The 13,131-nt window shown below is 45.5% G+C and overlaps 1 protein-coding gene across 1 annotated transcript in view; it reads right to left on the bottom strand.

Annotated features, from left to right (window-relative positions):
• Rai14 (retinoic acid induced 14) overlaps positions 1-13,131 on the bottom strand; it is a 134,825-nt gene that overhangs the window by 28,600 nt on the left and 93,094 nt on the right. The window contains exon 4 of the mRNA XM_032898780.1: positions 7,342-7,430. Coding sequence (XP_032754671.1) covers positions 7,342-7,430 — 89 coding nt within the window. The remainder of the gene's footprint in view (positions 1-7,341; positions 7,431-13,131) is intronic.

The raw sequence follows: 13,131 nt of genomic DNA, 5'->3' as shown, positions 1-13,131 counted from the left end.
TGAACTCCTGGAACATATCCTGACTGTATTGGGGACTGTTTACACTGTGCGTGCAATGTACCAACTGGTTACTACCCTGGGAAACAAAGCCACCGGACACAAACACCATTCACTGGACAAAGGCATAGTTAGCTGTCCAAAGACAATGTGGTAGGAATATTCAAATAACACACCGTGACTCAATAATGGGCTTTCAGTTCATTTGCAGGGTTCTGGTCATACCTAGAAGTGAGTGATTGATATCTGGAGAAGCAGACATTCATCTGTTCCCCTGGGATGTGTACCCTTAAATAGCAGCATTTCCCCTTGGTCTCAACTCTAAGTCACAAATCATTGCTGGACACTACCATACTGAAGCAAGATGTCTCTCACTGCCAGCATTAAAATGAATTTCTCTCTCAAATACAAATTTTCCTGGACAGAATACGTTATTTATGATGGAGTCCACTGGAAAGAGAAGACACATGTGCTGGCTTCCAGACAGCTATGGATCTGTCTGGGCTGTCAGGGGGTGAGTTCCCTACAGACAACTATCAAGACAACCTCGGCTTGGTCATTCTGGCAGATCTTTGCCCCCCTACACACACAAGAGAGACTAGTGCTCATTATAAACCAAGAGACCCAGATGACAGTTCAGTAAGTGATCCTATATTGAAAGTGACTCTAAGCATCTTCTGAACTGCCGACACGATCATTTCTTCATAGCCCGAGGCTTCTAGAGAAAACAGGAAGGGAATAACGAGGGGAGCACTCAGATGTCTGATCACACTGCTCAAGTGCCTGTGACATTTTCACATCTGGAAATGCGTAAATAATTAAGAAGACGACTATGCTGTTCAACTAGATATGCCTTAAAATAGATCCTTAACGGTCAGTTTCAAAATGAAGAACATCTTCCTACAATAGAATCACAAATTCCGTGGGTTATTAGTTACACTTTTACACATGTGTAAATGAGTTTTTAAAAAAGAAATCCTCAACTCTACGTGAATGTTTCTCACCGACGCGCATGCTCAGTTACCTTGCTACAGTCCCAGAGAGGAGGCAGAATGGAGAACATCTGTTTCCAGGGCTGTTACTCTCAGAGTTATGACACTGCCTCTCTGCCCCTATCTTTAAAGTACAATATGGATCCAAGGCCATTTCTGCGTGTCACCATATGAAGTAATTTCACCGCCAGGTATGCTGACTTTTCTTGATTAAGACATGCAGCTATTAGGATGACTCATCCTCTAAAATATCTAAGTGAGTATTATCTTTTTCTCCCTCCCTTTCTTCCCCCATCTCGGGAAAAATGGGGGAGGGAGTAGAAATGATAATATTCACTTCATTAGGTATTTTTAGACACATGTTTTAATCCCAGCTCTGGTTGTTCTGGAACTCACTATGTTGACCAGGGTGGTCTCAAACTCTCTTAAGATGTGCCTGCCTCTGCCCCCTAAATCTGGGGTTAACGGGGTGCATTAATACACCTGGTGCAGTATTATCTTTTCTATTGTCATAAAATCTCAATTTTGGGGATTAGGGTGTTTTATAGGATGGAAGGCCACCCAAAAATTTAAAATCAAAAGCAAGCAAACAAAACTCAAACAGGGAGCCTAGGAACCATAGATGCTAAAGGAGGACTCACAATGGTAGAGGAGGACTCACAATGGTAGAGGAGGACTCACAATGCTAGAGGAGGACTCAGAATGCTAGAGGAGGACTCACAATGCTAGAGGACGACTCACAATGCTAGGAAGACACACAATGCTAGAGGAGGACTCTCAACTAGAGGAGGATTTTCAATGCTAGGACTCAATGCTAGAGGACGACTCACAAATTTCACACCTCCAAGGGCTTCTGTACTTTATGTTTTCATACTTCCAATGGTCATTCATCCAAGCATCCTTTGTTACTAAAGAGGTTCCATAAAAAAGAGTGCACCAGGAGACTGGAGAAAATTTAGGGTTGTAAGTGTGGCAAGACATATAGGTCATTCTTCTGTCTGCATCTGCCTCTTGCAAAACCTTTGTATTATTTAACTAAGCACATTACCCATCTGGAATCTGCATGACAGAGGCAAATGTGGCCACAGCCCACTCGGCACCCAGTGAGGTCCTAGGGGTTCTATTGCACAGAGTGTGAGCTGCACCACCATTCCCCATGCTGATCCTGGGATCCAGTCCCCCAGACAGCCGACCTGGGTTATGGGAAGCACAGCTGGACTCAGTGGGTTATCACAGAAGGAAGGCGTGAAATAGCCTGGGAATTATATGGGGGAAGAGGGAAAGGGACATGGGTGCCCGTGATCATATTTCATCGTATACACATATGGGATTCTCAGTAATGAGGAGGAAGAAAAGCTCCTGGTGGTGCTGGAGTAAGGAATGGACAGCCCAGGTCCTCGTGGTGTAAAGGAAGGCTGCCACATCAGTCTGCTACTGTCAACTAAAAAACGATGAAATTCTGATGCATTAGTCATGTGTGCTTTGAATTGAGCCCTGCAATGCCAGTGTACATGCATGTTAATAAGGAGAGTCTAAGGCTCACACTCCTGATACGTAGAATAAGCAGCAGGCTCTTTTGGGGGTTTTTCTTTCCAGTCTTCTAATAATATTGTCATTCCATCCTGTCTCCTACCGTGTTGTACAGACAACAATAACAACGACAGTCAAAAACAGCTAGCCCCAAAATAAAGCCAACTAGGCATCGTTTTGTTGTATGCCTAGACTGTTTTCTACACCGAGAGAATTGCCAATTCTCATCTAAGGGTAGAACGAGACCACACAAGAAACAAGGGATGTAAGATACACACCATGGGTGCAGCCCGGGAAGGCTGATCTCCCAATCTGTACTCTGTGCTACTTGGCAAACAGCAATGGATAAGGAGTGAGTGAGTGTGTGTGTGTGTGTGTGTGTGTGTGTGTGTGTGTGTGTGTGTTTTCCAAATAAAACAGCAATGGATATGGAGTGAGTGAGTGTGTGTTGTGTGTGTGTTTTCCAAATAAAACAGCAATGGATAAGGAGTGAGTGTGTGTGTGTGTGTGTGTGTGTTTTCCAAATAAAACAGCAATGGATATGGAGTGAGTGAGTGTGTGTTGTGTGTGTGTTTTCCAAATAAAACAGCAATGGATAAGGAATGTGTGTGTGTGTGTGTGTGTGTGTGTGTGTGTGTGTGTGTTTTCCAAATAAAACAGCAATGGATAAGGAGTGAGTGTGTGTGTATGTGTGTGTGTGTGTGTGTTTTCCAAATAAAACAGCAATGGATAAGGAGTGAGTGTGTGTGTGTGTGTGTGTGTGTGTGTTTTCCAAATAAAACAGCAATGGATAAGGAGTGAGTGTGTGTGTATGTGTGTGTGTGTGTGTGTTTTCCAAATAAAACAGCAATAGATAAGGAGTGAGTGTGTGTGTATGTGTGTGTTTTCCAAATAAAACAGCAATGGATAAGGAGTGTGTGTGTGTGTGTGTGTGTGTGTGTGTGTGTGTGTGTGTGTTCCAAATAAAAACATAAGCTATGGTCCTCCCTGTGTCTGAGAGGTCTGGGTTGTTTGTTTTAATCTTTAAAGAACACTTGGTGTGGTCACTGTTAAACCTCTGTAGTTCTTTATGTTTGAGTCAGGATCTCTCCAGGAACCCAAGCTGGCCCCTCACTTGCCATCCTTCTACCTCAGCCAAAAGTGCTACCGCACCAGACGCAAATATTTTTGTTTTGTTGTATTATGGGTTTTGTTTTGTTGCTGTTGTCGTCTTAAAGATTTGAAGCCTTTAATAGCCTAATAAGGAAAGGAAAATAAAAAGTGATCTGACCACAGTTCTGTTAGTCATGACAAAACAGTAGCCAAATGCAATGAACTTTACATGATTTTTTTTTTAACAATGAACAGAGCCGGACACGTTGAGACGCCGTGCCGAGCTTCTCACTTAAGCCTGCTATCTGAAGTATGCAGTCATCTGCTGACTGTGCTCTTCTTATAAGATTCACTGTGGGGCGTCCATAAAAATTCTCAGAATTCCAAGGATTTCATACAGAAGGATTTGACCATCTTATAGACTTTGTGAATTAAAAGGAGAGCGAGCATCAGTGTAACAAACAGATCCTGGGAGGAGGAGACTCTCACCCCTGAAAAATCCCTCCAGGGGCCAGGCCTGGGGCGCACACCTGTGATCCCAGAGTCTGAGGCAGAGGCAGGAGGATTAGTGACAGCTCAAGGCCTGCCTGTCCACACAGTGACTTCCAGGCCAGGCAGGATTACTGTTACGATGAAGCTGAGGTCAACGATGATGACATAATCCCCATACCACAGGATGTGATTCTCAGAACTGATTTCTAGGTCTACTCTCAGCAGGCTTTCACGTTGAAGGCCACTGCATCTCGCCACACCGTCCAACACTGAAGGTGGGTTTACTGGGCACATCTTGTCAAAGCTGAGTTATTTCAATTGCCCTCTAACTATGAGAGGCATTTTGTACGAAAGACAACCAGTAAGGCACAGTGCTGGACTCCTTCCTCTTGTGTTCTGATGTGCTTTCTTTTGAGGGACAGCGAAGAGTGAACCCCACGGCCAGGCCACAGGAGAGATACAGGCAAGGGCGGTGAAAGCCGTCCACTTATCCTCCTCACAGTTGAAGAGCCTGAGCAGCGCAGTCCAGACCAGGCCAGAGAGCCCACGCGCTTTTCTCCAAACAGACGTCCCTGTCATTTGTTGTCGTGTTCTCTCTCATTGCTGGAGTCATGGAGTCACTTCAGAAATAGGTGCCTCACCAAGACCCAGATAAAACAGCAAAGCCTCTACACAGTGCTGGCCTCGGTGCTGCTGCTGGTAAATGGCCGGGAGTGAGTGGAAGCTCTTAAGACTCTGTGGAACTTTTGGACACCATCCTGGGTCGTAGAGTACTCAGAGTCACCAATTTCAATCAGTCCCCATGGGCCAGCACTGCGGAGCCTCAGTGTCCCTCCCTCCACACAACTTCAGCCCACAAGAAGGTGGTGCGGAGCTGGGATGTTCAGGGTTCATTGTCGGCCTGGCTTTCAGAAGTCCAGTAAGAGATACGATCGTAACTAGAAAGTGAACCCACGAGGCTGTGTACGGCCACAAAAGAGCTGATGAAATCAATCTAAGGGCATGATGGGGAAAATGAAATGGGCCGGATACTAAATAAAAGGCTTGGTACTGAGTCAGCTTTTTTAACTGCTTGCTTTGCAAACACAAGGACTCGGGCCCCATGCCCCAGAACCCATATTTACAAAGCATGGCGGTGTGAGTTTATAATCTCAGCACTGGAGAGGCGCAGATGGATTGATTTAGGCTGAGCCCAAGGGCTTGCTGGTCAACCAGCATAAGCCTATTAAATAGGCTTCAGCCAAGGAGAGACTCAAAATACACAGTACATGACCCTGGGAAATGATATACAGGTATACCCACGCACAAGTGCTCCTGAAAAACACATAGACGTGAATACACACACACACACACACACACACACACACACACACACACACACACACACACACACACACACACGTACATCAAAATGCAGGACATAGAATTCTATAACGTGATCTGGGGTAAGTAGAAATGGGGAAAAGAAACATGTTTTTTTGTTTCTGAATTTTTAAGGAGCATGATAATATTTTTTCTTTCTGATAGGTGTAGAAGCAGTGGCTGTTTATTTATTTATTTTGGCCTTTTTTATTACTTTCCTATCATAAACATGTATTACAGGAGATAATTTCCCTCTTTAAGGAAAGACAAAGGGTGATGTTTGGCTCTGGAAGAATAACTAGAGTCCCACCTGATCTATTTCCTAACCATGGAAGCAGTGAAGCAGAAGCCCAGGACAGCAGGGCTGCTCACTGGAGCCCAGTCCTTAGACACTGAAGTTTGTTAGCGAGCAAACCCCCTGCTGATGCTATTGGAGGTGTGTTAGCCACTCATACTTGCACTGTATGATGTGGAATAACTTTAAAAAACAGTGACAATGTACTTTAGAAATAAACAAAAGAGCTGGGCCTTGAGACTAAAGATGTCATTTGCATAAAATGAATTAATATTTCCCTTGAGGAAGTCGTTTATTTTTCTACAAATACTGCCCTTCCTCATGTATTTTTGGAATTCTCTGTGGAATTGCCCAGAAAAATCATTAGTGCTGCTATTTTTTCCCTACTTTCCCCAAACATAGTTTTATCAGTTTGATTAAATTGCTGACTTGACCCCCATCTGGTTCTTGGCTTCTTCGGAAGACAAGCACAACTTTTCTCAAAGGATAAAGATTCCAAATTAGCAAATTACTTTAAAAAAAAAAAAAAGAAAGAAAAAGAGCCAGACACACTACCGAAGTGGAAAACCATTCTGAAACATTAGGTTTCCAGCCACACGGTGGGTAGCAATTTCCTTTTAATACCTGGCCTAGCCCCAAGATGGCTGTTCTGAGGAGAGGCCACTTAGAGGAAGGAGAGGAGATTCAGCATAGTTAGCTTAATGAAAAACCCAGATGAATGCTCTGTAATTGTACCAATTTTACATCCCAGTAAAAACCAACATAAACCTTTTAGAAGCCAGTGATTTCCAAGTGCAACAAATGAGGTCATTATCTTGGGCCTGCCCACATGGCCGAGAGAGAACATGTCCTAGGCCACTGACCCCAGGGGTTCCTGCTGGCCCACAGTGCTGTAAAGGCAAGGCTTTCCCTCTCATCTGGCTTTGCCAACACTGGATCCACGCCAATGCTCAGCTTGCTTTCCCCACTCTTCCTCCTTCCAAGATCTCCCATCTCCAGAACGGTGTGGTTGGGTTTTCCACCACAACATCATCAGGATTATCTACCATGGATACACACTGGGACAATCTACGAGGCAATATGTATATATGTATATACATAATCTGTATGTATGTATGCATATTGTTTATTCTTTTCTTTCCCTTTCATCTCTTTGGGTACCCAGATGATTTTGAAGGCACTGCAGTATTGCAAGAGTCGAGACAGAAGCCGTCCTTCCGTCCAGAGTTCTAAGCTAGCTATGAAATAATGTTATTAATAATCCATCACATTTATCAGTTTACGTACAATCAAGAATTAGGAGACGCTGGTTGATCTACACATCCAGTCCTAGAAAATGTTATAAAAAGTGATGTTGGAGGAAGAGAAGCACAGAGTCTGCAGCCGACTGGACTCCGAGAGGATGACAATGCCCACAAGGACACTGAAGCAATGGCAGGGCTTTACTGCTCAAGTGTTTTACTTTTTCTCTTTGTGCTTCGGCCTGCAGACTCGGCATTTTCCACAGTTATTTTTGTACTACCTTTGTGACACCTAGTCTCATGCTGGCTTGCTGATTTAAGAGATTAAGAAACCACATACCGGAAGAGTCTTGGGCAGTCACATCCACACCGTGTGTAACCATGACCTTGAGGCATTCCACGTGTCCTTTCGCAGCAGCAAGGTGGAAACTGCAAGCAGAGAAGGAGACATACCCTCTTAGAAGTCCAGCCTCTGAGAGCTCATCTCCAGCAAGCCTTTGGCTCTCCACGTACACGCTCTCCCTCCTGGGCTCCACCACAACCCTCCAAGACCCAACCTCACGGTGGACACCAGACACTCAGGAGAGTCTCATTTACACTGTTTTTCTTTTTTGGTGCTGGGGCTTGAATCCAGAATGTCGTAATAACTCTGAGCTGCACATCCCCATACAATCATTCTCATCTTTTATTAAGTGATGGATTAGGAACTTCCAACCCAAAGACAAGGCTCTTTCAAAACTGAGCCTCACCGCATATTTGCCTCTCTCTCCACCCAGGCAGAGCTTCTAAGTAATAAGTAGTTAAGGTTTCCCATGCTGTCCACTGCTCACAGCAAAAGCATCTTTCTTAAACAATACCCTCTACCAAGTCACACTGTGGTCAAGCCATGTCTACTGCTATTCAGTAGTTGAAGAACAGAGTCACAGGGGCCTTTTGTCGAGTGCTCAGTAAATATCCAACATCTTACCCGCTTTTACACACCATGTCTGTTCATTCCCACAACAGCTTTTAAGGTAAGACTTATTATATTTGTGGCTGGCACAGGAGTAACAGGGCAACAGCAGCAAAGTCTCCAAACTGGGCTCTGGAACTCAGTGACACGTGAAGCACACACACTATGCTCCCCATCTTTCGAATGTCATGAAAAGGATCGACATTCAAATACCGTACTAGCCATTCGTCTGCAGACTACCTCTGAATTACACCCATGCAGTGTCTACCTGTATGGTTTCTCTGCCATCAGGGCCTGGAGTCACGGTCAACTGGCAAACGCAAGATCTGATATTTGAACCCAGTGTGTGTGCCTGCGGACCTTTCTATACAGCTAAGTGTAGTGAACAGACAGATCACCAGAGGAGGACACTTCAGGTCTGGTAGTAAATCAGCAACTAGAAAACCACAGCTAATTCTCAGTGTCTGGACAAAGTCCATTCGGCTTCTCTTGAGCCTAAATTCCCTTGGCTGTAAAGAAAAACTAGTCAAAGTCTACTCAGTTACCCAATCCCACTTCAGAGTGTGTAACTTGACCTGTGCGCAATCTCTTTACCATCAGAACTCACTCTAAGTTGTTGACACATTAGTAAAATCGCACTAGTTTGGAAATGTGGGGACGGATAGAAGCAGCGGTGACTGATATTTCACTGATAGAATCCCGGTGAAGTGAAGCTCGCCCTGTAAAAGGCAGCCCCACGCTCTCTCATTCGCTCAGCATTGCTAAGGCTCCTTCATCCCATCGCACAGGGAAAGCCGTCTCTTTTAGCTGTCTTGGCGGAAGCTTTCTGAACGGGCCTCAGACACAGAACTGGTAACTGTAACTAACTGGCCCTGAGGATATGGAGTCCCCACATCTGCCTTAGTCATTGAACACTACTTTCAGAGCTCTTGATAACTATGTACCTAGACTGCTAGACTGCTAATCCCTAAGGTTGGTAAAGAATTGTCTTCCTTTCGGTAGTTGGGTGTTTGCTTATTAAAGTTCACTTTGCTACCTTCTATGATTAGAGGACAACAAAATTACAAGTGCCTAGCCAAGAGGATGGAAGCCATTCTAATCCATACTAGAAATAGGACTTGTTTTACACACACGCTCACACACACATGCGCACATGCACACACACCCTTGCACAAATTTGTTACTGTTTTTATTTGAGTTTGTTGTGAGGCAGGAGCTTGCTACATAAAATACGCTAGCTTCAAACTCAGTATCTTGTTGGCTCAGCTTTTCAAACGCGGGTATCACATTTGTGGGACAGCACACCTAGCTCCTACATAAACGTTTGATTGAAATATAACACATGTAAGCAAGATGTCACGGAACTATATGGATGGCTGAGTTTTGGTCAATGGAACACGACTACTTTACTTCATACAAATTAAGCAACACAACACAGCCGGACACTTCCTGGCCCCTCTGAAGCTGTCCTTTGGGCCCTCAACATGTTAACAGGATTGCATTCTGTATTTATGGGTAGTTTAAGCTGCACATGTGAAATCATCCGCTATTACACTGACGCACGCAGCCAGATAAAGTGGCCATGAAATTTCGTCACTAAATGACTTAGGACGTGGAAATTCAAACCATTACATGGGAGACCATGATTATTATAAGGAAGAAACAGCATTGGGAAGATGGGCTTGGTTCCCAGTTCCACAGCAGAAACTCCTCAGATGCTGGTTTTAAAGGAAAACTGCTATCAACCTGATCTGGTGTCTTTGATGGCTACAATACATCTTGTGGTGGAGCTGATAAGTAAAGGATTCACTGACTATGTTGTAACGAAGTGTGGTGGAGGAGTGTAACTTTGCTGTGCTTTACAATACCCATCTGACTTTGGATTAGAATTTAGAGTTAAGGTGATCTCCACCCCCTGTATTTTAGGGACTTTCCAACTATTATCTTGCAGAGTGCTTGCATCCTGCTATTAAGAGAATAACACACACACACACACACACACACACACACACACTCTCTCTCTCTCTCTCTCTCTCTCTCTCTCTCTCTCTCTCTCCCCCCCCTCACCATTTTCCATTTTTAAAATTTTACAGAAACTTCTATATTTTACAGAAAGCTTCAATACTTGCCACTCTTAACAGAGTATCAAAAACTGCAAATAACTAGGGACAGCTCACTACAAGAACAGGTAATCTGGCTAGCAATTTTGCACTGCAGCCATATAATCATACTTGTATCCAGTAAAGTCGTTCTTGGTCTATGTAATTAAAAACAGTCAAGCGAGTCATCTCAAGAGACACATTTTTGGGAGTTGTTATATCCCACAGTCACCCAGAAGCTGCTGCTTTAGCGTCTAAGTAAGACCAGGTACAAACAGCATGCCCACCTGACAGGAAAGGCTGAGCCAGTCGCCTTGCCAGAAGCTTCTAATTCATTCAACTACAGAGAGAAGGAGCTCCCTCTGTCCCCACTCTCATGGCATGCGGCTCAGGGAGCCCAGAGCAGAGCTGAAGAGGCCTGTGCGTGACCCTGGTCCTGGAATACAGCATGCAGCCTGAGCACACTGTCCGTCCAGGTCCGCCCGAGCTTGTCTCCTTAGGTCTGTGGCACGTGGAGACCGCGAATGGACCATATCCAAGAGGCCGCATGGAGTTCCATTTCTGGTTGGGTTTGACCAGTGAGAGGTGTTTTCAAGAGACGGAGGATACAAGGGGCAAGTCCAGGCAGCATGGCCTAGGCTTCCTCACTGCCACAGTCACACCAACCACTGCTGTCAAGACCACAGCTCCGCCTCTCCCGAAGCTGTGGTGGAGACTTTCTCTGCCTTTTTCGTGCAAGTGCCGACATTTCTGCTAGTGCCGGGTGCAGCCCCAAACTTGCCGGTTCCCCTTAACCTAGTGCACACCTGAAAAGAGCTCCCACCCTTAACCCATCATGGGTCACATCTGTTTTTTGAGGACCCTGGGTCACAGCAGGGTGAGATGTGCTCTGGGAAACCATCCCCAGGATGATCCACTAGGCTCCCGTGCATGTTATATGGTTGAAGACATGTATGACAAAGCTAGGTAGCCTCTCCGAGTGTTTCCACGAGCCGTACAGCAGGCAGCACGCTCCTCGGCGGTCTCTGCTTCAGTCTCTGCTTCCAGGCTCCTGCCCTGGCTTTCCCTTGATGGTGAACTCTGACAGGTAAACACACTACAGGGTATAACTACTTTCCTACCCTGGGTCAGAGCACTTACTCAAAGGTTGCCTGCTATAACCTGTGTTGCCATGGGATGGACCTCCCTGGGGTGACAGAAAATGAAGACACCACAGACAGGCATAAAACCAGGATTGGGTGGGCCATGAGCTCTGACAGATGCACCAGCAGCCTGGAAACTCAGCACATTCTATCTAGCTGAGTAAAGAGGTGGGCTTCCTAATCTGTCTGTCTGTCTGTCTGCCTGCCTCCCTCCCCTCACCCCCCCCATGCGTATGTGCGTGCCTGTGTGCAGGGAGTGCAGGGGGGTCCTTGCTGCAGGAGAGCAGTCTCAGGCCACAGTCATCTGGGAGAAGGAAGCTGTGGTTGGTTCTTCCACACCTACTGGTTTCAGCTAAAGGTTAATGATTCTCAACATCTGTTCCTGCCATTCGCAAGGGTCTGAGGCTCCGAAATCCCTGGCCTGGCCATGCTTAAGTCAATACTACCCATTTACCCAGGACTCTGTCAGCTCAGCTCCCTACAGACGCCGAGAGAAGACACCACACAGATGGTTGCTCGCTGAGGCCTACTGCAGCGCTACTCACAACAGCTACACTCTGGGGCCAATCGGAGCGTCTGACAAAAGAGGCCAGATTAAAACCACGTGATGCACGTCCACGGTGGATTTATTTTTCAAAGTTAAGAAAGAATGAATTCGTGTCATTTGCAGGGAGAAAACAAATGCAACTGGAGAGCTCTCTTCCGAAGAGAGTCAAGCCAGTTTCAGAAGGAAAAAAAAAGTTCCCATTGCCACATTACTTGGGTTATTAAAATATTGGACATTTCAGCTAAAGTGCCTTATGAAAAGAATATATAACTGTAATTATACAGAAGAGGGCGATTCAAAAGTTTTCCAATATACTCTTCTGCCAAAGTAGAGATCAGTTTCAAGTGTCTGGGTTCCATTTTTCCAAAAGTAACAATTATTCACTAAGTAAAAGGCAGTGGGGAGTCTAACATGCACCATGTACTAAAGCCAAGGAAAAACTCCAGTTTCTGCTGTGGGGTTGGTTTCCATAGGTGCACCCCTGGCATATTATGGGCTATTAATCGAAGGTAGGGTAAACACCACAGCGCAGAAGAGTGAGGCAGGAACCCCGCCTCTCACTTTGTTGCTTTTGCGTACTTAACTTGGGCATCTACTTCAGGCATTCACAGCGTGACTCCTAACGTCCACGACTTTCAGAAACGAACGCTTCTAATACTGTGAGAGTTTAGGGGAAGGCAGAGCACGCAGGGAGCTGAGAAGGCACTGAAAGAAACGTAACCATGGTAGAAGGTCCCCTGTGTCACCTTTAGGGGCACAGACTCACGGGATTTGAGCATGAGCCCTGCTACTTGTTAGTGTTATCCCGGGCACAAGTTCTCTGTGTCTCAGTTTGCTCACCCGTAAAATGAATGGGCTATGAGAAATAAAAGAGTTTATATGTAAAAGTACTGACGTGCAAAATACACCAGTCATTACACGGCAGAGACACGGAGGACATGCTTACAGAATTGGGTCTGGCAACACTGACTGAAAAATGACAACAGGGATGGGTAGGAGATAAAGCTCTGTGCATGTCCAGGGACCGGGGACTTGGGAACAAAGCTGAAGACATTCCCAGGCCCCAAAGACCCCAGCACTAGCCTTGTCTAAGGCTCACACTCAGCTCCTTAAGTTCTGGCACCTTTTGGAGAAGTGATAATCCCCAGAGCAGCACTTGGCAGCAGCCAGACATTAACATTTAACCTCTGGATGTGAGGCAGAAGCAGAGCCGCCGACTTGAACAAGACACTCGAGCAGGGAACACTGGATTTCACTGGGTGGCAAAGCAAGACTCGCTGTGAGAAAGCTTTGATTTGCAGCTGACAGAGAGCATGCTTCCTCCGCTATGCAGAGAGCACTAAGTGCTAGAGTGCTTTCAGACGGGACAGTTTTAGGGGCTGGTAGACAA

Source organism: Rattus rattus, chromosome 3, assembly GCF_011064425.1.
Source record: "Rattus rattus isolate New Zealand chromosome 3, Rrattus_CSIRO_v1, whole genome shotgun sequence".
Taxonomy (NCBI): Eukaryota; Metazoa; Chordata; class Mammalia; order Rodentia; family Muridae; genus Rattus; species Rattus rattus.
Note: the sequence above shows the minus strand (reverse complement) of the source record. Positions and strands in the feature narration are given on the sequence as shown.